This window comes from Haliotis rubra, unplaced genomic scaffold, assembly GCF_003918875.1.
Source record: "Haliotis rubra isolate DU_JTF1 unplaced genomic scaffold, ASM391887v1 Scf203, whole genome shotgun sequence".
Taxonomy (NCBI): Eukaryota; Metazoa; Mollusca; class Gastropoda; order Lepetellida; family Haliotidae; genus Haliotis; species Haliotis rubra.
In genome coordinates this window covers 613,694-637,938 of record NW_025766037.1, presented here as the reverse complement: position 1 = coordinate 637,938, position 24,245 = coordinate 613,694, and the positions used below count along the sequence as shown (strand labels likewise).

At 41.2% G+C, this 24,245-nt stretch overlaps 2 protein-coding genes across 2 annotated transcripts in view; one reads left to right on the top strand and one right to left on the bottom strand.

Annotated features, from left to right (window-relative positions):
- LOC124275825 (adenylate kinase isoenzyme 5-like) overlaps positions 1 to 15,848 on the bottom strand; it is a 38,188-nt gene extending 22,340 nt beyond the window's left edge. The window contains exons 1-7 of the mRNA XM_046711505.1: positions 15,671 to 15,848; positions 12,602 to 12,806; positions 6,849 to 6,965; positions 6,095 to 6,270; positions 4,887 to 5,000; positions 3,915 to 4,106; positions 1,342 to 1,441 (exon numbers count right to left, since the gene is read on the bottom strand). Of these exons, the coding sequence (XP_046567461.1) occupies positions 1,342 to 1,441; positions 3,915 to 4,106; positions 4,887 to 5,000; positions 6,095 to 6,270; positions 6,849 to 6,965; positions 12,602 to 12,806; positions 15,671 to 15,730 (964 nt within the window). The 5' untranslated portion in view covers positions 15,731 to 15,848. The remainder of the gene's footprint in view (positions 1 to 1,341; positions 1,442 to 3,914; positions 4,107 to 4,886; positions 5,001 to 6,094; positions 6,271 to 6,848; positions 6,966 to 12,601; positions 12,807 to 15,670) is intronic.
- Positions 15,849 to 16,030: 182 nt separating this feature from the next.
- Positions 16,031 to 23,247, top strand: LOC124275823 (GPI-anchor transamidase-like). The gene is made up of 9 exons (XM_046711503.1): positions 16,031 to 16,164; positions 16,493 to 16,638; positions 16,911 to 17,046; positions 18,345 to 18,456; positions 19,136 to 19,232; positions 19,755 to 19,872; positions 20,688 to 20,798; positions 21,510 to 21,691; positions 22,275 to 23,247. Exons 1-9 carry the CDS (start codon positions 16,072 to 16,074, stop codon positions 22,345 to 22,347), a joined length of 1,068 nt encoding a protein of 355 aa, XP_046567459.1. The 5' UTR covers positions 16,031 to 16,071; the 3' UTR covers positions 22,348 to 23,247.
- The last annotated feature ends 998 nt before the right edge of the window (positions 23,248 to 24,245 follow it).

Here is a 24,245-nt window from a genome sequence, read left to right as displayed (position 1 = left end):
CATCTGGTATGATGACCGGCTGATCATCATACAGGCCCAAACTGCGATAGGGAGCGGTCTCCGGCTGTTGAGATGTGGTAGAAAAACCCTCTAGTCTTCTGCTGCGACGATGGGATGTCTGGGGAAGCAGGATGCTTCTTGGAGATGGCGGACTACGTCCCACACCTCTCCACCACTCTAGCGGAACACCACACGGGAGGGGAGTCGGCCAACAGCAGTAGACTGGCGAGGGTTCGGTGTATCAGTCATACTAGACTCTGCATACGCGACCTATCTGCTGTGCGTGCCAAACGCCAAAGTAAATATTAATAAAAAGGTAGAATTGGATAAATTAGTACCGCAACTGCAATGTGAATATAATAAACATGGCGCCGTACATCATATTAAAGGCGGATCAGCAGCAGCATAAAAGCGTAATCTGCAATAGTACAGAATTTTCATCAACGTAATCCACTGAAACAAACACGGCGTCCGTGAATAAACTGTAGAAAACGACTAAATATCAATATATAATCGTTGAAGGATACTAGCTAAACCTCTATAGATGTCTATACGAGGTAACTAACTAAATATAATTCAAAGGATATAGTGTGTCGGGAGACACAGGCGCTCTCACGTCCAGCTCACTGGGCGAAGAAGGAGAGAGTGAGGCACATGGGTAGAGGTGGCGCCCTCGTTCCCGCGCTTGTGGAAAGGAGGTAACTCGTGGTGAATACTAATTAGTGATTTTAAATTGAAGGGAGCTTCAATTAGGGAGATACAAGTGTTCCACTATGTTCGCAAGAAGAAGAAGACAAGCAAAAAGAGCATGAGTCAGGATAAGGAAAAATAATGATTATTTCTGATTATCGATCTGCAGTTTATTTGTAATCGACAATCGTTTATTTTGACTTAGATCGAATGATTGACCGATCTTACGATTAACTGCTCTAGCACTACTGTAATGTGTTAAAGAGTTATTATGTTCACTGTTGCATGTGTAAAATGTTAACTGTAGCGTCTTTAGAATGTTAACTGTAGTGTCTTTATTAGGTTAACATTATTGTATATAACATCTTAACTGTAGTGTCTGTAACGTGATAAAGAGTTAATATGTCCATTGTTGCGTCTGTAAAATGTTAACTGTAGTATCTTCATCATGTTTACTGTAGTGTCTTTATCATGATAACATTATTGTCTATAACATCTTAACTGTAGTGTCTGTAACGTGTTAAAGAGTTATAATGTCCATTGTTGCGTCTGTAAAATGTTAACTGTAATGTCTTCAGCATGTTTACTGTAGCGTCTTTAGAATGTTAACTTTATCGTCCATAATATCTCCACTGTAATAGCACCACTGACCTATTGAATACGCTGGGGTCTCCTCCTTCCCAAGGATCTTAGTGTCAAATGCAGCCACCATCTCCTTCCCCAGGGCCCATGATTCCTGGTCACCCTCAAACTGAAACAGTCAGAACCAACACATGAACCATACAATATTTGAGTCGGCACTGTTACATCATAATAAGAAGTATAGGTCCGTCTCCTATTCTCGCGGGTTTCCTATTCTCGTGGTAAACACGTTTTCTGATGAAATCGCCGATGCAGCGACACTTAGCGGTTGTTTACATCACCGGCTGGAAACTAGGAAGTGGCCCAAGTCTGTGAGTGATCAAAATCTTGCAGTGTCACGAATATTGGGGAGTTTAACTTGGACATATCATTACTTTTTCCCGCCCTTTCCAGCAGGATTGCTCTTACATACACTCAATAACGTTAATTCCTGGTAATACCGCGAGAATGGGAGAAGCCTCGTTTCGTCAATGGCGGATGGCATTGTTTATCACCGGGCTCACGAGTGGTAATTCACCTGATGGATCTAGCAGCTGATAGATGTAGATGTTAGAGGAGAAGGCCCTTCATTTAAAAACAACAAGCATTAATACGATAAGAATTGTTTGTGTTATTTTTTCAGCCGATATCCCTAAGTACCTCGAGAATAGGTAACGCCTTCCTACCTTTTCTATTAAACATGACATACCGAATATCGCTGTGCTTAAGGTGGCCATCACCACAAAAGCCTTTAAACTCTATGCTAATTTAGATTCCCTGTCTGTAAAGCAATTATGAAAAAGCACATCACCAGCGCATACATGATCCTTACATTTGTAATAAAAACATGCTTTTTGTTTCTCACGATACTTGGTTGTATCATGTAAGAATGCCAGCTTTTGGCACCATTTTTGTATACTTAGCGTCATTAATGAAGGTCGTCACGATATGGCTTAGATATTACCGATGTGACGTTAAATACTAACTCACTCACATTAAAAAAGGGTCAAGCTATTGGTAATACTATTTCTTAAAAGTTGTAAAATATTTGTTTTTGTTTGAAATATATACAACTGAATGTTTTAAAAACTTTCTTAATGGTATGGAAAAATACATCAGGCCATTGAAATGTCATTTTTGTGTCTTCAGAATGTTAACTGTAGTGTCTTCAGAATGTTAACATTAGTGTCTATAACATCATAACTGTAGTGTCTGTAATGTGTTAAATGCAACAGCTGTATGATGTTAACTGTAGTTAGTATGTGCATTGTAGTATCCGTAAAAGGTTAACTTTGTAACTGCAGAATGCAGGGGTGGAAATAACCCATTGCCCGACGCCCCAGTCCTGTGTTTTTTTCTGTTGGGCTAGCAAATTTGTATGTCATGCTGTACCGGTGTCCGGTTGACTTTCCAATATTAATTATGTTGTTTATTTAAAAAATCAACAAGAAAATCGGCCAGTACAGTGGAAAAATTAAGGCAAGTGATTTTACAGGTACCACTGTACCGGAGTACATTAGCAATTTTAAAGTTATTTTCACCCCCTGAGAATGTTATCTTTACTGACCGTTTTATATTAACTGTCCATTTAATGTTAACTGTAGTGCCTGTAATGTGTTAAAAACAGCATCTGTACCATGTTAACTGTAGAGTTATGATGTTAACTGTAGTGCCTGTAATGTGTTAAAAACAGCATCTGTACCAGGTTAACAGTAGAGTTATGATGTTAACTGTAGTACCTGTAATGTGTTAAAACAGCATCTGTACCATGTTAACTGTGTTAAAAACAGCATCTGTACCATGTTAACTGTAGAGTTATGATGTTAACTGTAGTGCCTGTAATGTGTTAAAAACAGCATCTCTACCATGTTAACTGTAGAGTTATGATGTTAACTGTAGTGCCTGTAATGTGTTAAAAACAGCATCTCTACCATGTTAACTGTAGTGCCTGTAATGTGTTAAAACAGCATCATGTTAACTGTAGAGTTATGATGTTAACTGTAGTACCTGTAATGTGTTAAAAAGCATCTGTACCATGTTAACTGTAGCATCTCTACCATGTTAACTGTAGAGTTATGATGTTAACTGTAGTGCCTAAATGTGTTAAACAGCAGCATCTCTACCATGTTAACTGTAGAGTTATGATGTTAACTGTAGTGCCTGTAATGTGTTAAAAAATGTGTTAAAAAACACAGCATCTCTACCCATGTTAACTGTAGAGTTATGATGTTAACTGTAATGTACCTGTAATGTGTTAAAAACAGCATCTGTACCATGTTAACTGTAGAGTTATGATGTTAACTGTAGTGCCTGTAATGTGTTAAAAACAGCATCTCTACCATGTTAACTGTAGAGTTATGATGTTAACTGTAGTGCCTGTAATGTGTTAAAAACAGCATCTGTACCATGTTAACTGTAGTGCCTGTAGGATGCATCAGTGTGCGTAAAGTCATCTTTACAAGTGTGTGTCCTTCTAACCAGTTCTTATGAACTCACCTTTAAACATATGAAACACCCAAATACTGTCTTGATCAGATTTCTAGATATGCCTTTTAATTGGAAAACACACTGTTTGTTACTCGGTAATTTTCAAGTACACTCACAATGATGACTTTCTCCTGGTCGTCGAAGTGTTTGATGGCTGGCAGAGTTTGTTCCTTGAACAGCAGGAGTCGCTTCTGGACGGCGTGGATGTTGTTGTCGCTGCGGTTGTTTGTGGCACTGTCCTGAAGGAGACGTTTAGACAGGAAGGTTTCCTCACTGTCGATCAGCATCACTAGGTCAACACGACCCACCTGCAAACAATCATTGAATAGGACTTATTTTTGTATACCTTGTTTATTTGGTTACTGCACGCTCGGTAATACTCCTCCAAAGTGATGTCAGTCTCCAAATAATAAAGTCTTGGCCAGACATTCCAGTGATTCATATCATGAACACTACTTAATGCAAGTGGCATACATAATTAACGTCTGTCATCCTGACCATCGAATCCTGCTATTTTCCTGTTACAACAAGCATAGCATGGCTTCATGTTTGTTTGTTGTTTAACAACACTCTGCAATATTCCAGCTTTATGACGATGGTTTGTTAATATTCAAGTCAGGACCAGAAAATCCAATGACTGACTGTCGTGGGCATTGATCTATACAATAGGGGTACCATGACATGTGTGAGTAGTGAGTGAGTGAGTTGAGTCTTATGCCGCACTCAGCAATATTCCAGCTATATGGCAGCGGTCTGTAAATAATGGGGTCTGGACCAGATGATCCAGTGATCAACAGCATGAGCATCGATCTGCTCAACTGGGAACCGATGACATGTGCAAGCGAGCCTGACCACCCGATCCCTTTAGTCGCCTCTTATGACAAGCATGGGTTACTGAATATCAATATTCTAACCCGGAACTTCACGGGTACACATGTGTCAGTAAACCTGACCACCTGATCCCATATGTGTCAGATAGACTTGATTCAAATTTTGCAAAAGCTTTTTAATGAACCACAAAATCCTGTCAGTCCTTGGAGGACGAAGGTCTCAAGAGACAACTGTAAATGGAACTGTCAGATACTCACAGTTGTCTCAAAGTCATCTACTTGCTTCTCATTTCGAGGGTAACCGCTGATGAGAAAGCCCTTGGCGCTTTTGTTCTCCTTGACAGCCTGCAGGAACAGCTCAAGACACAAGTCCTGGAATACAAACATACCTGCAGTGATACAAATTGAAACAAAAAAAAAGAAAACGTTCTGATTAATTCTTTCTTTTGTCTGTATGACAAGGACAAATAGGTTGGTGATTGGATGTAGCCTATCTAAAGAGGTTTCCTTGGTAAACTCAACGTAATGACATTTATGTACATGCAGCAATATAGGTCACAAGGTAAAGCAATCATAGTGCTACAATGATCATAAGTTTTTATGTCTATGTTAAAGTATTGGAGTTAGAGTCATCTTAGCGCTAAGATCGCTTTGTGAAACGGGACCCACGTTGTAATAAAGGTCATTTGCTCAATGTTGATTAGTGGGACAATGTAGGTTGATCTTAGCATGCATGTCACAAAATCAACAGGGCGTTGAAGGGCTCTTGTTGAGTGTAGCCTAGTAGGCCAATGTTGCAATTGAATGTCACAAAGTCAATCTTGGTCTCTTGTTCAATGAATGCCACTAGGTAAATGTAGGTCATGTGGCAATGTATGTCCCTTGGTCAAGGTCGGTCAATGTGACAATGTAAGCGGCTTGTTGAATATAGATCATTAAGAAAACAAAGATCAATGTTTCTAGGCATGTCACAAAATAAACAAGACAATGTAGACCACTGTTTCAGTGTAAGCTTGTAGGTCAGTACAGGTCAAAGTTGCAATGGATGTGCCAAAGTCAATGCAGGCTCAATGCCACTACATAATGTAGGTAAGTGTGACGATATATGCCACTTTACTGAGGTGAGCGTAGGTCAATATTGCTAAATATGTCACAAAGTCAATGTAGCAACATCTGTAATTCATTGCCTGAGTGAATGAGTGAGTGAGTATGGTTTTACGCGACTTTTAGCAATATTCCAGCAATATCACAGCAAGGGACACCAGAAATGGGCTTCACCCATGCGGGCAATCAAACCCGGGTCTTCAGCGTGACAAGTGAACGCTATAACCACTAGGCTACCCCACCGCCCCTCATCGCCTGAGATGAATATAGTAATGACAAACGTTCAAAGTGGTAAGTCAATATGTTTTTCCCAGGACAAAGTTTTCCCATGAAAGTTGTGTACCATATATTCTGTAACCTACATCTGATATGAACTCTCCATCAGACACAAGCTCTGCGGCCATCCTCCACCTTTCCTCTGCAGTGCTGCGGTTCTTCAGCTCCTGTCTGATGAGGTCACCCATGTCGATGTGAACCCAGCCCTCCGCCCGTGTCAGCAACGTCTGCACCTGCTTGCTTCTCCCACTACCTGGGCCACCTACATCACAACAGTAGAAGGTCAGGCAATGACACATATTTGCCCAATACAATACATATCAATAACATCTTGTGGAAAATACTAAATTAGCAATTTAATATTATTCTACAAGAGTACAATCAAATTTTGTGTGTGTTTGTTTACCTCACTCAGCAATATTCCAGCTGAATGGTTGCAGTCAGTAAATGATCGAGTCTGAACCAGACAATCCAGTGATCAACAGCATCAGTCTACACAATTGGGATACGATGACATGAGACAACCAAGTCAGCTTGTCTGACCACCCGATCCTGTTAGTCGCCTCTTATGACTAACATTGGATGCTGAAGACCAGTGGGGCTGTGGGGTAGCGTAGTGGCTAAAGCGTTTGTTCGTCACGCCGAAGACCCGGGTTCGATTCCCCACATGGGTACATTGTGTTAAGCCCATTTCTGGTGTCTCCCGCCATGATATAGCTGGAATATTGCTAAAAGTGGCGTAAAACTAAACTCACTCACTCATTCAATGAAGACCAGTGTTTATAAGCCAGATCTTCATTGGTATGCTACAATAATATATGAGTACATTAGATAACCTACCCATGACCAGGACGATGGGCACATCAGGGATACCCTCAGCTTTCACCTTCTCCACAGCAACAGATCCAATAGGGGGTAGTGGGGATGCTCGCTTCTCATCCAGGGGTGCTATCTCTTCTGAAATATCATATAGATTGTAATTCAAATTTTCTGTATTAGAAACATCCTCCTTGGCTATGATCAAACCTATGACTAGTCTACCTACATAACCACCATCCCCACTCCCATCTTCAGCATCTCCACCATCACCATAACTACCCCTTCAATCATTATCCCAACCCACCCCTGCCATCAATATCCCCAACCCTACCATCAACATCCCCAACCCTACCATCACCATCCCCAACCCTGCCATCACTATCCCCAACCCTGCCATCACTATCCCCAACCCTACCATCACTATCCCCACCCTTCCATCACCATCCCCAACCCTACCATCACTATACCCACCCCTTCCATCACTTTCTCCCTACCCACCCCTACCAAGACCATCCCCACACCTGCCATCACTATCCCCCAACTGCCATCACCACCCCTACCATCACTATCCCCACCCTTGCCATCACTATCCCAACCCACCCCCTACCATCACCATCCCCACCCCTGCCATCACTATCCCCACCCCTGCCATCACCATCCCCACCCCTGCCAACACTATCCCCACCCCCTACCACCACCATCCCCACCCCTACTATCACCATCCCCACCCCTGCCATCACTATCCCCACCCCTACTATCACCATCCCCACCCCTACTACATCACCATCCCCACCCCTTCCATCACTTTCCCTACCCACCCCTACCAAGACCATCCCCACACCTGCCATCACTATCTCCACCCCCTGCCATCACTATCCCCACCCCTACCATCACCATCCCCACCCTTCCATCACCATTCCCAAACCCTTCCATCACTATCCTCACCCCCTTCCATCACTATCCCTGCCCCTAGCATCACCATCCCCCACCCCCTGCCATCACTATCCCCAACCCTACCATCACTATCCCCACTCCTTCCATCACTATCCCAACCCACCCCCTACCATAACTATTCCCACCCCTTCCATCACTATCCCAACCCCTAGCATCACCCTTTCATCCCCACCCCTGCCATCACTATCCCCAACCCTACCATCACCATCCTAACCCTTCCATCACTATCCCAACCCACCCCTACCATCACTATCCCCACCCCTTCCATCATTATTCCCAACCCTACCATCACTATCCCCACCCTTTCCATCACTATCCCTACCCACCCCCTGCCATCACTATCCCCACACCTTCCATCACTATCCTAACCCATCCCTACCATCACTATCCCCAACCCTACCATCACTTCACCACCCAACCATTGCCATTCCCACCATCACTATACCCACACCTTCCACCACTATCCCCCACCCCTACCATCACTATGCCCACCCTTCCATCACTATCCCAACCCACCCCTACCATCACTATTCCACACCCTGCCATCACTATCCCCAACCCTACCATCACTATCCCCAACCCTTCCATCACTATCCCTACCCACCCCTACCATCACCATCCCAACCCCCTGCCATCACTATCCCCAACCCTACCATCACTATCCCCACCCCTTCCACCACATCCCCAACCCACCCCTACCATAACTATTCCCACCCCTGCCATCACTATCCCCAACCCTTCCATCACTATCCCTACCCACCCCTGCCATCACTATCCCCACACCTACCATCACTATCCCAACCCATCCCTATCCCCAACCCTACCATCACCTCACCACCCAACCATTGCCATTTCCACCATCACTATCCCCACACCTTCCACCACAATCCCAACTCACCCCTACCATCACTATTCCCCAACCCATACTATCATTATGCCCAATCCTACATCGCTATCCCCTACCATCACCTCACCACCCAACCGTCACCATTCCCATCATCACTATCCCCACCTCTTCCATCACTATCCCAACCCACCCCTACCACCACTATCCCCACCCTACCATCAGCATCCCCACCATCACTATTCCTACCCCCATTTCCATCACCAACATACCTACCCAACAACCATCAATATCCCTCCCCTGTTACTAAACATATCCACTCCTACCATCACCAACCCCACAATCAACATTCCCACCTCGAACAGTAAACTTTGGCTCAGTATTATTCGTTACACTGCTATACTGAGTCTAACAAACCCGCGTCAGCTAACCTTTTGAATTGACCAACCAGAACACAGCTTACCAAATCACGAAAGTTAAGATTCGCACATACCGTTTGAACTTTTACTCCGAAACTTGAACAATTCTGAATGCTATTTTCCGTCCGATCGCTTCCGAGTGATACACATGGAGGACGCATTATTCACAACAGCGAGTAAACAGTCGATGAAAATAACGGAAATATACTGGTAAGCTAATGCTAACCATGTCATCAGAAACCCCTAAGCGTATATACTGCAGGTCAAATATGTATGTTTAAAGCGGATTTTTGTTTGTTGAGAGATCAGTGTCAGCGACCAGGGAAGAGAAAATCAAAAAAGCCTTTTGTAAGTCCCGTCGAACCCTAAATAGTAGCTTTTGTCTGATTGGTTAAATCCGTTCGCCCGTCTAACGTTTGATTGGATGGTCATAGGTCGCCCAAAGGTTAGCTGAAGCGACCTTCTACCAGGGTTTGTTAGACTCATTATAGCAGTGTAACGAATAATACTGAGCCTAAGTTTACTTAGACTGCACCTCGAAAATACGAAATTAATCCCCTTTCCTAACTTCCTATTTCTTCCTTTCTATCTCAAGTCTAACCAGCTTTATCTTACCAATTCACATGGTAAAGTGTTGTCTATAAGCTGGTGCTTGTTAGTTTCTCACAATTATGAACCACATTACCATGGTAACTAAACAACTTATTGATGTCATCAGATTGCTGACACAAAAGTAGGATTGTCTCTGTGTGCATTATCGTATGAAGCAGCAAAGGATAATTACTGAAGTGACCGGCAAAGGTAATCTGTCGCTAATTTCAATACATTGTGTGCTATCGATGTTGATCGAGATACGTAATGGTGACAGTGACAAGTCACCAAGATAGTTATTCTACAGTGACGTTCACTTATACAGGGGCTCCAGATAAGGGCCGTATCGGCGTATGTACGGATAAAACATATGCACGATACGGTAGAAAATAATGTAGAAACAGTAGCAGATACGCACCACAACAATGGTGTACGGTCTTAGAATCATTTACAGACGTATTTATCTGAAAAAAATATTGTTTTATTGTTTTTTTACCTGTTTACAAAAGAGTAGCAATATTGTGGTGCATATATGAAACGAACACAAGATCACATACTCCATTAAATTCCATTCAGTACTCTAAATGAACTCTTAAGTTTTTCCAGTACTCCTATATTTAAAAATATACTCCTCATGTTGAAAAATTATCTGGAGCCCTGCTTATACATCTATGAAACAATAACACAATTGTCCCACAAATCCACACCTTGTATAATACATAAGAAATCTCAACATGAAGTGAGTTATTCAAACATAAGGCTCATGGCCAGGCATTACCCTTTGGGCCTCGAAAACCCTGTGGAAGTGGAAATAAACAATATTAGTTACATAGAAAGTTGAATGGTGGGTGAATTCAGAGCACACAGTGAGTGGTGAGAAAAGAACAACAAAATAACGATGTGACATGTGACAATGTGAGCATGAAACTTGAGTGTGACAATGAACACAAGAATGCTGCCAATCTGATATACATTTGATGCAAACAGTTATCTCACAACACTGATGGACACCTGTACAAGGGTATATTGTTTGTTTGTTGTTTAAAGCCTCATTCAGCAGTATTCCAGCTATATGGCAGCAGCCTGTAATTAATCAAGTCTGGACCAGACAATCCACTGATCAACAGCATGAGCATCGATCTATGCAATCGGGATACGATGACATGTGTCAACCAAGTCAGGGAGCCTGACCACAACAAGCATGGATTGTTGAAGACCAATTCTAACATGGATCTTACAGGGTTATACAACTTACAAGGATATGTGCAAACATTTATCTATTGTTGATACACATGATCTTATTTTAACTGGCAATAACTTCTCATTTTTAAATTTCGCCACATAGTGTATTCATTACAGCCCTAATAAAAAAGTTATCAGACAATGTTGCTTTGACTGCCATGACAGTTATGCATCTCATCTGATATGTAGTTTCGCATGTTGAATGCAAAAAGTTTCTGATGAATATGCATCAGTTGACTATAACAAATTCTTGCTTTTCAACTTTTAGGTTCTTTTGCATTGCATATTTTCAGAGACATCCAAAATTGAACCAACTGAATAAACATGCTCTGAGAACATTACATGTGTTAATAAATAATCTCTTTCATTGGCATTTTAGAAGTTGCTTAGTAATGATAAAGGCAAGATACTTTATGGATGACAACTTATTATTATTATTCATCGGTAAAGGTTCTAATACTGTTGTCAAAGCTAGAGTGACAACAGCATAGGAATCTACACTGAAACGTCACATTATAATATAATAAACTAGTTGTCATCCAAACAGTATCTTGCCTATGTTGTTAAATGCCTGGTCCTTGGATCAAGTGCTGTGCATGGGGTGCTGGGTATACCTTGTATTGTGTAATACGTGTCTAGCAGCCAGAAACAGTCAGGGCCATCTAGATAGTGGAGAGAACATACGTAATGATGACAGTATGGCAAGGGGTTGACTCAACAAAGGCAAGCATAATGTGAGAGAGAGAGAGAGACACCAAAAGAATGATAGATAGTTCTTAAAATATTGAAAAGAAGAAAATGTTCCATGTTTCTGTTGTCAACTGGGTCTTGTTTCACAAAGAGTATGTTGAAGTATAGGAGTTATGAAAGTCGTAGTCTAACGATAGCTCTGTGAAATAGGACTTGGATACCATAGAAAATATTGTGCTGGATATAGGACAAGTGGCAGTTTCTGTGAGAATATATTCAAACAAGCGATAATCATATGAAGTCATTGAGAGGATGAATATGGCTTTCAGCTACTTTCTAGGCATCAAAAACATATTCTGTACACCAAATATATGGAACATGCAATGTGATGTCACAATGAAAAACAAAGCCATGTCTTACAGGCAAACACTGTTGGTCTCAGCAACCAGTCTTTTCAACTAGGGACCCCATAAATCTCTCGTTCCACATTATGCTTATGATATGGTACCCTTCTACACTTAATTTCGAACACTAGTTACACAACTCCCTTTCTCATAAAGCATAGGCTGTCTGAGAACTTGTCTGCAGTGTGATGCTCAAAAACAATACCAAGGGAGTTATCTCCCTTGATGTGTCAAGATTTCACAAATATGGATAAAACCAGTGTATGAAATAAGCCAAAACCCAGCCAGACATCAGGGCTGGTAACTTAAAAATGTTACCAGCCCAAAATGGATTTAACCAGACCAAACACCAAGCAAGATATGGTGAATTTACTCAGATGTATGGAACATCTAAATTTATTACCAGACCATCGGGCTGGCTAACTGTAAATCTAGACCGTCGGTCAGAAATCTAGCCTGTGTCGGGCGGTCGGACAGGCTTTATTTTATACACTGATAAAACTGAAAAGAAATAGTCATAACTAATTATTCATCTTTATCAACATATAAACTTTATTATGTCTGACTGTAGGCAACTACAGGCTTATAGAATCCAACATTTTGAGAACAGACAGGTACAGGAGATCTTACTTTTTGGTGTGGTTGACCTCCTCCCTCGAGATCCGGGACGTTTGCCGTTCTCAGGTGTGATGGGTGGAAGTGGTGTTTTGGAGCGCTTGTACTCCACAAACATGTTCCATGTGACCTGTCCATTGTTCTTGACCTTCTCGAGACAGTCAAGAAGATACTGGATGTGGTCCGTCGGCCGATGGAACATCAGCCCCGTCATCAAACTCTGAAGTCACACAGGCAGTCAATGTTTACAGTAGGCATGCAGCCAGTGTATACAACAGCTAGTCATTTCATATGTGAGGCAGTTAGTTTCTACAGTATCAACTGGTGTTCAGTTACACCCTTTGAAAATATTCATCTGCATAATTCATGAACAGTAACCATAGTAACTACAGTTGAAAATAAGTTGGGAAGTAGAGTTATCCTCATCTATCATCAATCATATATAAGATCTTAATATCCAGCTTACAAAAGGCGCTTTGTTTTTCCCTCGATGTGTCAACGGGTTCAAAATATTACCAATAATACTGGAAATTCCTTTATTCTTCCAGAAACCTAACAAATCTAGGGGAACCTGTACATGATAAACATGTCGGTTTTATAGTAATGTATTAAGACCATGCCTAATGTTCTACTTCAAGTCAATTGGCTAATTTGATGTCAGTTCAAGTCAAACTCAAATAAATGCATTATTTGGCCTAGTTTTTAGTTAAATAACTACAATAAAATATACTGGCACAAATGAAATTATTCTAAAATATCTCTGGTCAGAGTCTATCCAGGCATGATAAATCTGACAACTCGACTGTGCATCTTGTGGCTTTAGAGTGGTACTGTCATTTGGAAGTTTACAATTTTGTTTCTGTTATTTAATGAAAAAATGACCATTCTAAATGAAGGCCTCATTTCAGTCTCCAGGATTTTTTGTTTGTGTATTTTAATGTAACGTGTGCAGGGATTGGGCTAGAGAACTTTGACAATGGGCCATTTTCAGGATAATTAGCCATTTTCTGAATTTAGAATTGGCCAATGCCCTTTCATCAATAGTAAACTTCAAAATTGTAATGGGCCATTTTTTATTCTTATGTACAAAATGGCCCATTGCCCCTTTTCCCAATCCCCTTGTGAGTGTTGGATGGTGACAGGCAACGTTGTTAACAACACTGTTGTTACTGGGGTTAGAGAAGTGTACAGTACAGGAGATTGCTCACCCCCAGTTTATTTGAAATTTGTGTCAGCTCAGTCCAGGGTCAAACTTATGATAGAATGTCCCCCATTGATATGCAATGGGATGGGCCAGTGCATGAGCATCTCATGAGCAGATGGATCAGTCCACTGAACTTTTCTTTTGTAGGCATTTACATGTACTGGGTAATTTTCAGAGCATGGTTTATATTGGGTTAGAGTTGTAGGTTAGGGGTATCAAAGGGCCAATTATTTTTTTACTCTGGGCTCTGGGGTCTTACAGAGGCTACAAAGGTGAGAAATTCACTATCTACGGCTAGGCCCGATGATTTTATTACCTCCCTTGGCTGGCTTTTTATCTAATCAGGTGTCTACGCTGGGAAGTTGAGCGTACCAATCACAACTCACTTTCGCTTCTTAAATTATCTAACCGATTAAACTTGGCAACACGATTGATGCAGAGGTACTCTGAAAGAGTTAGGAGTTCTTGCATATATTTTTGTTAAAGTTTCAGACCTGTCAATGTGTCTGCATGATTTCCCCCAAAATCTGAGTGGTACTGCGAACAAACCTTCGTGGCTGTGACCGCTATCTTTATTGACACTGGCAAGCTCCGAAAATCAACAGGAATGGATATTATTTGTAAATTGTTATGACATGCTGTTTACTTCCCCAGTTTAATTCCCCTCAAGATGAATCTCATCTTAGCTGATATCTCTGGCCCTAGCCCAACTCCAACCACCGTCTGCGACACCCATCCTGGTTTTGCTTTTGAGACGACCCTTCCTATCTGTTTCTTTTTATAGTGATAGTGAGACTCCATGGTAGCTACATCCTTAATAGTTTCAGCGTGAAAGTTATTATTTTTTACGTCAGCTATCATTTATAATGAAGCTAAATTTAATTTCAAATTTGGCCATTTAAAAAGTGTCCTTTGAAATACAATATCATTGCACACTAATTTGCATAAAGCCATGGTCTGTTCCAAATAAGTCGCTTTGGACTTTGAAAAAACCCTCAGTGCTCATTTCTGCACTAATCTCTCCTCAGCCCTTTTTCTACGTTTCCTATCTCCCTACCACTGGGACTGTAGTTAGGCCAAACTTAGTGTAACAGATATTTCACACTTTCACATATTAACTACATAAACTGTAGATATAATGTGAAAAAACAATTTTTTTTCTATTTCTGACAGTACTTTCGTATAGGTATTTCTAATAGGTTTTCATTTTTTTAGGATATTGGAGGCATTACTGTTTTGGTTCTTTATTTAACTTAGTAGATTGTTGATTCTATGATTTGTATTTGTTGTGTGTGGTTTTTTAAATAAATTAATTTGGTTTACAAAATCTTGTGTTTTGTTGTCAATGTTGCTTCAAAGCCCTGAATCCTGCAGACCTGAGGGCCTGGACAGAATCCTCCTGTTACAATGTGAACAGTATTACTAATGCAGAAATATAAAAATGGTTTCCTCTTTTTTATAGAAATAAACGCTGACTACCAATAATTTAAAAATCCATTTTTACAGTCTAGATTAAGCTTGGCTTAACTTGTCTGCAAATATAATGCTACCCTCCTGAAACAAGTAAGTTATGGATCTGTAGGGTAGATTACTGATTTAGTCACGAGAAATATACAGAAAACATACAGTAGCACTCAAACGAAACAAAAACATACCCAGGTTATAATGACGTTTGTTTCTCTCTCTCTCTAGGTGTTATTTTATAAGCACAAAAAGCAGAAACGTAAGACTAAAGACACTTGATATATAATCAACATGAAATTTGAATTATGATGTAAAAACAAAGAGAAGTCTTATAAAAATGAAACATTTATTTACCATCACCATGCTTTGACAACAATCCATAGATCTACATGTCAAACGCTGACAATATTTCTTACCTCGAACAAACGTGGAATTTCCCTCTTGGAGAGGTATGTCTTTGCATCTTCGGTCGTCATCTTGCCGCTGCGACAGCGGACGTATTTCGCTTGGGATGATATTTTGACAAATTTATTAAAATCGTGTCAGACGACTTCCAGGTCCACGATATCCCAGGTTGTATCTAAGGACAACAAACATCGTTGGTGGCGGAAGATATATCACTTTCATTGAGAAAATAGTTCTACAATATGTGGATTGGAAATGGAAGATAACATAATTCATAAACAAATATATCGTTAAAAACGGCACAAGTATTACATTACCGGGTTTATCTTTGTTCGAGGAAATGTTGTCAGCGTTAGGAATGTTACCCTAAATGCAGGGCACTTGTTAGCGCATCGGCCGGACTACTTTCAATATGTCGGCTCCCAGGAAGCGCATCTCGGCCGTAGTATTTTGTACGATCGCGATTTCTGTCAGTTTTATTCAGCATGCGGCATGTAATACAGATGTAAGTATGTTTCTTGTGTCATATTTCGGATGCGGGACTGGTCCATATAGGTCAGCTGTAGAACATTCAAACGTAATTGTGATAGAAGTCTAAAGTTACCTAATTTCGTGATACGACCTGATTTTGGCTTGGTGCCAGCAGTAACGTTAATAGTGGCTATCTTAGAAGTGTAGCTGAGACTTTTAACTCGGGCGCTCAGATCCGATGGCACCTCACTATGTGAATATATAACGGAAATTAAGGCATTGTGTATACAAAATGTGAAACAGTTCTAAGTCAAATCAACAATGACAACATGTAGAATTTCTCAATGTTGTGGTCATTGCAGGAAAAGGTGGAAGAGTTCTTCAAGAGTGGTCACACCAACAACTGGGCAGTGCTGGTGGACACATCTCGGTTCTGGTTCAACTACCGCCATGTTGCCAACGTCCTCTCCATCTACAGGAGCGTCAAGCGACTTGGGATTCCTGACAGGTAGAATTCTTTTGACAGGTTTTGATCAAGAAAAATCTGTTGATACTACACCCCTCAGACATTATCAATGATTATATAGTGAACAGTCATGAGGATCTAGTAGTTTATCTTCCAGACATGTCATAGTTTCTTAACCATGATAACAATCTGTGAACTGTGTAGAATTTGCTTTTGGCAAAAGTACCTAAATTTGTATCTATCTTGCACTTTGGTCACCTTCCTAACTGTAAGCCAAAGAATTAACAGTCTTTATGTCTTGTTTGTCCTGGCAGTCGTATTATCCTGATGGTGGCAGATGACATGGCATGCAACCCAAGGAACCCCCGTCCTGCAACGGTCTTCAACAATGCCAACCAGCACATCAATGTATACGGAGATGATGTGGAGGTGGATTACCGGGGATATGAGGTGAGGCCATGCAGTTTTTCATATCCTATGGTACTCTGATTCAGTTGGTCAAGTCTTCATCATAAGTTCATGGCACTCTGATTCAGTTGTTCAAGTTTTCATGGCGCTCTGATTCAGTTGGTCAAGTCTTCATGGCACTCTGATTCAGTTGTTCAAGTCCTCATGGCACTCTGATTCAGTTGGCGAAGTCTTCATCATAAGTTCATGGCACTCTGATTCAGTTGGTCAAGTCCTCATGGCACTCTGATTCAGTTGGTCAAGTCTTCATGGCACTCTGATTCAGTTGGTCAAGTCCTCATGGCACTCTGATTCAGTTGCTCAAGTCATCATGGCTCTCTGATTCAGTTGGTCAAGTCCTCATGGCACTCTGATTCAGTTGGTCAAGTCCACATGTCTCTCTGATTCAGTTGGTCAAGTCCTCATGGCACTCTGATTCAGTTGGTCAAGTCTTCATGGCACTCTGATTCAGTTGGTCAAGTCTTCATGGCACTCTGATTCAGTTGGTCAAGTCTTCATGGCTCTCTGATTCAGTTGGTCAAGTCCTCATGGCGCTCTGATTCAGTTGGTCAAGTCCTCCAGGCACTCTGATTCAGTTGGTCAAGTCCTCATGGCGCTCTGATTCAGTTGGTCAAGTCCTCATGGCACTCTGATCCAGTTGGTCAAGTCCTCATGGCTCTCTGATTCAGTTGGTCAAGTCCTCATGGCTCTCTGATTCAGTTGGTCAAGTCTTCATGGCACTCTGATTCAGTTGTTCAAGTCCTCATGGCACTCTGATTCAGTTGGCCAAGTCTTCATCATAAGTTCATGGCACTCTGATTCGGTTGGTCAAGTCCTCATGGCACTCTGATTCAGTTGGTCAAGTCTCCATGGCACTCTGATTCAGTTGGTCAAGTCCTCATGGCACTCTGATTCAGTTGGTCAAGTCTTCATGGCACTCTGATTCAGTTGGTCAAGTCTTCATGGCTCTCTGATTCAGTTGGTCAAGTCCTCATGGCTCTCTGATTCAGTTGGTCAAGTCCTCATGGCACTCTGATTCAGTTGGTCAAGTCTTCATGGCTCTCTGATTCAGTTGGTCAAGTCTTCATGGCTCTCTGATTCAGTTGGTCAAGTCCTCATGGCTCTCTGATCCAGTTGGTCAAGTCCTCATGGCACTCTGATTCAGTTGGTCAAGTCCACATGGCACTCTGATTCAGTTGGTCAAGTCCACATGGCACTCTGATTCAGTTGGTCACTCACACCTCATGTTCCATGCTATATGTTTTGTCTATCCTGCATTACCGATTGTGTTGTCTATGTAGGTGACAGTGGAGAACTTCATCCGGGTGTTGACAGGACGTCTACCACCGAGTACACCACGGTCAAAACGATTGCTGTCAGATGAACGCAGCAATATCCTTGTGTATATGACAGGTACAGGATATTATCATTATTATTTTTAGCAATATTCCAGCAATATCACATGCGCTTCACACACTGTACCAATCGAACCCATGCCTTTGGTGTGACATGCAAACTACACCTGCTTCCTTTCACCATTAGTTGTCTGTGGGTTTCAAGTGCGATGGGTAGCCCAGTGGTTAAAGGTCACTTTTGGTGTTCATTCGTCACGCCAAAGTCCCAGGTTCGATACCCCACATGGGTACAATGTGTGAAACCCATTTCTGGGGTCCCTCCCTGCCGTGATATTGTTGGAATATTGCTAGTAAGGGCGTAAAACTAATCTCACTTACTCACTCATTGTGGTTTAAGTCCCTGATTAAAGATAAATTATGGTTTGTTCTTGACTGTCAGTTTAATACAAGAGGAAAGGTCAAAGAGATCTTCACACTTTCTTAAATGCCATGAGCATGAGTATAGTGCTGACCCATGATAAAGTCATCTCTGGGTCATGTACCCACAATCGGGAAACTAGCCTGTCATAATGTGACCTGAGGTCATCACCATGGAGCAATCTAGATTTCGATCTCGCACGTATGCTAGATACTGGTTTTCTCACATACATGTACTATGTTTCTCACCCACGGATGTGTAAGAATCACTATTTTCAATTCATGGCCGAACTGAAGAATTCTACCTCTATCTGTTGCAGGACACGGAGGAGATGGTTTCCTGAAGTTCCAAGATGCTGAGGAGGTGTCGAACGTGGAACTGGCTGACGCCTTCCAGCAAATGTGGACCAAGCGCAGGTGTGTGGACTAGAGAGGGTGAAGCCTTCAATCTGTGCCTCCCAGACTCATGCATCTTGTAGGGAGTAGGGTTTAGACCAGGGTCAAGACTATACTGGCTGTAAGAGGCAACAACATGGATAATGTGGTCAGATTCTCTGTGTGTGTAACCTGATGATGTGCATTTGGGCTCATAATATGGATCACTGGATTGTCTATTCAGTGATTGATTAATCACCGGGCACTACCATATTCCTTTAATAATGCTGATGGTGGCGCGCTAAACATCATATAATAAATGCATGCAGCAGAATTATGACTATTGGACTTAAGTCAGTCACAAGAAACAATGCTTCGCCAGAAAAGTCAGCAAGTTCAAGAGTATTGATGTTTGCCATCAGTGTTTGATGGTTTTTATATCAAACAGATTTATAATCTTCATCAGAATATCGCTTTATATAATTAAACAGAATTTGTAATCCCTGAAGTTTCTTTGTAAAGTTTTCTTCCATCATGTCTCTTATATGCTTGTTGCGGTTTCAGATACCATGAGCTGTTCTTTATGATTGACACATGTCAGGCAGAGTCCATGTTCCAGAAGTTCTACTCCCCCAACATCCTGGCTGTAGCCAGCAGCAAGATCGGAGAGGACTCCCTGTCGGTAAGTCATGGCTGCCACACGTAGCCCCACACATAGTGGGCTACCCGTGCAGGTCCGGGTTAGAATATTGATCTTCAATAACCCATGCTTGTCATAAGAGGCTACTAACGGGATTGGGTGGTCAGGCTCGCTGACTTGGTTGACACATGTCATTCATTCCCAATTGCGCAGGTCGATGCTCATGCTGTTGATCACTGGATTGTCTGGTCCAGACTCGATTATTTACAGACCGCCGCCATATAGCTTGAATATTGCTGAGTGCGGTGTAAAACTAAACTCACTCTCTCACTCACTCACATAGTGGGCCTCACTAAACACTAGATTATAACTCACTCACTCATGCTTATTGTCAAATACTGCTTATTCACTGGCTACAACTTTGGAAATTAGCAATAATGGCCACCCCATGCTGTCAGCCACTTGTTCAGGCTTGCTGGATGATAACTCAACATTACAATGACCCACTTACTATAACTCACACTGCTGTGGGTTATAATATCCTTCCCACATGTGAAGCCCATTTCTGGTGCTCCCCACCATGATATTGCTAGAATAATGCTTAAGACAGCCTAACACCCAACTCACTGACTGACTCACACATTTTCACATGATCATCAAAGTAAATGCAACACTTCCATGGCTATACATTACTGCCTAGTGAATATATCACTACCTACATCTGTACAAGGATGGATGATCCACAATGTCAATAAATGTAGTAAAAATAAGAATAGATCCAGTTTGCTGAGGTTATAAAGTACCGTAAACCCCAACACACTCAGTATAATATCCTCCACTGTTTGTTATGTTTTCAGCATCACGTGGACCCAGCACTTGGCGTGGACGTCATTGACAGATACACTTACTATGCTTTGGAGTTCCTTGAGAAGGTCAATCCATCTGGCAAACAGACAGTAGGACAGTTTGTAAGTAACCCTTGAGGAGATGCTGGGTTAGAATGGGTTCCCAGCAACCTATGGTTGTAAGAGGCAAATGAACGGGTGTTGTCATATGGCTGGAACATCGCTGTGTGCAGCGTTAAATAACAATTTAAGATAAGAAATAGCAGTGTCAGAAACCTTTCAAAATTTCCCAAATTCACTGACCACTACAAACTTATCATTTAGTGGTCCTAATGAATTTTTACTAGTCAGGGACCACAGGACCAGCATAAATTTCGCACACTGAAATAGCACCAGAAATCCTCAGATAAAGAGAAAGTGGGCCTGTTTGTATGGAGTATCAGGACTACTGAGACAGACAGTGGGACAGTTTGTAATATATTATATACTCAACTTGACCCATGAAGATCCGCGTTAGAATTGGTCTTCAGTAACCCAAGCTTGTTGTAAGAGGCCACTAATGCCGTAACGGGATTGGGTGGTCAGGTTCGTTGACTTGGTTGACACAGGTCATCGTATCCCAATTGGGCAGATCGATGCTCATGACACTGATCTCTGGATTGTCTGGTCCAGACTCGATTATTTACAGACCACTGCCATATAGCTGGAATATTGCTGAGTGCAGCGTTAAACAACAAATCAACAAACCAACTTGAATATGTGAATGTGACATTTCTCTTTTGAAAACTTGAATGTAAAGATTATAAATGTTTAATTGATGCTATTAACTTACAGCTGCGGGTGTGTCCGAAGAGCCAATGTATCTCTACTGTAAGTGTACGCAAAGACCTGTTCAAGCGAGACCCAGACAAGGTGCCACTCACAGACTTCTTCGGCAGTGTCAGAAATGTGGAGATTTTACCTGAAACCATCACCCTGAAGAACGTGTCTCTAGACAAGAAGCAGGACAGTTGTGGGTGAGTGGGGCTTGGGGTGAGGTGGGCTTACAAATCAAGTCAGCAATTTGCCATGTTTGCTTCTGTGAATAGACTGCAGGTCTTCTTTTTTTTCTTTTTGCATTAAGATTTGCCATTTAATTATTCCTTGTGGGTCAGTTTCTCCAGACAGTAAGTTAAACTGACGTTTTGATAAGTTCTTGTGTTATGGTTATTGGTAGCGTATTGATACTATGAAATATATAGTGTTGCAAAACATTTTTACATGTGTATATATTCACTTTTATTGAAGCAATTCGCTCACATATAAAGAACATTCAGTGGTAAAGAAGTTATTCACCCCCATTAATAAGTATGCACTCTTTTTGAAGTCATCGATTCACATTAAAGACATTCATTCAATTTGAAATAGTTTACTTGAGTTGAAGACAGTTTGCATGTATATAAAGTTTTTGCTCATATTAATGAACAGTTGCTTTGACTGAAGTCATTTCATTTGCATTGATGAACATTCACATGCATATAAGTATATTCTCTTGCAATAAAGAACATTCACCTGTATTGAAGCCGTTTACTCTAATATTGAAAACCCATCATTTTCCAGCAAGGATGGCTGTCCTACAGATGCCCAAGAGGAAGGAATGAAATATGCAGAACAGTTTCCCATGCCAGTGTGAGACATTCCATGTACACACACCTTGGCTCAACAGAACCAATGCCAAGGTTCAAACCTTTAGTCTTTCTCTCTAAGATCAGGAGAGCAACATTTATGAACCCGAAATTTTTAAATATGTATTTTTTGACAAAGTGCAATATTGTCTCTCCTGTAGTGAGGCTAATTTGCATTTTGACTGAAAATCAGTTGAACCCCCTGAAACACACACACACACACACACACACACCTTGGCTTGGCCAATACAAATTTCAATGTGGTCTTTAGTCATTTTCAAAATGGGGGGTTCCTGGGGCCGAACTGTCGATCCGTTGGATCCGCCAATGCAGGTATACAATGGAATCATCCATATCTGCTGAGTTTGCATTTTGATAAACCTACGTGAACCATATGATCAATCTTAGATTACCTGCCTCAGATTAGCAACATTTTATTGACCAATCAAATGTGGAGATAAGGCAATGGGTAAGGGAGGCAACTTGTAAATCCAAGCTAACAAAGCAACCAGGTCTAATGGACATAGAAATATTTGAGGCCTCTTCTTTGCGTGTCAGCCATGTTATTTAATTATTGAATTTCTTGCAAACCCTATTGTAATCAATGGTCATTTGCCATCATGTTGATATCACCAATCTAACACTGAGGCTGGTTTGTAACCCGCTCTCTGATTGGTCCACTAGACTGGGAAGCGTAGCAATTGAAAAATTGGTTAAAGAAAATCCACTGCTGGTAATTTAAGATCGCAAAATCGCAAGACCTGGACATGCAGAGAATGGTACAATGGTAGCTCCCTTCGATACAACGATCCTTTGTCACATTCCTGTCATTGTGGAGGATACCCATGCATTATTTATGATGCTCAAACTGTTTTCTACTTTTTCATTTAAAGAGTTTGTGAAATCTCCCAGTTGTATTCTTCACAATTTACACAATATTTATACAATTTACATTAGAAACAAGAGCGGTGGGGTAGCCTAATGGTTCAAATGTTTGCTTGTCATGCCTATCACCCAGGTTCGATTCCCCACATGTGTGTAGCCCATTTCTGATGTCCCCTGCCTTGATATTGGTGGAATATTGCTAAAAGTTGCATAAAACTAACTCACTTTCATCTGAAACAAATAATTTTTTATCACACTAGAATATATCTTTGTCCTGGAGAATCAGGACACTTGTGTTCGTCTTAATATTATGAGTTTCAAGAGTGTGCCTCTGAGTGGTTGTGTGTGCGGGTGCTTGTGTGTGTGAGAGAGAGAAACAAGAGCGATGGGGTAGCCTAATGGTTCAAATGTTTGCTTGTCACACCTATCACCCAGGTTCGATTCCCCACATGTGTGTAGCCCATTTCTGATGTCCCCTGCCTTGATATTGCTGGAATATTGCTAAATCACACTAGAATATATCTTTGTCCTGTCAGGACACTTGTGCGGGTGCTTGTGTGTGTGAGAGAGATTACACAGAGTATAAGTGAAGTTCAAATGGTCCTACTGTCAAGGAATGAATGTAATATATATGTTGTGAAGAATCATCCTGAACCATACCTCATACACACCACATTTGTGATGAGGATCTGTGTATAATAGTGTCTCTGGTTTCCTGTGAATGTATGTTTCAACAGATCCAAATGTTTATATACATCCTTAAACATGTATATATCAATGTGCATGTACATAAAGCAGATGTATATATGTTTGTATATATGTTTATTGCTGATGGGTTGGAGATTTCACTGTTTAATAAACATACAGCTGTAAATAGCAGGATGGACCTGACGATTTTTTAACATCTGTTCATTTAGCTGCAGCGTCAATAGGTTTAGTCTTGTCTGGGAGGTATAATTAAAATTATAATAATAATAGATAAGACGAAGTTCAAACCAAGTTAAGTTAATTTTTTCAAATA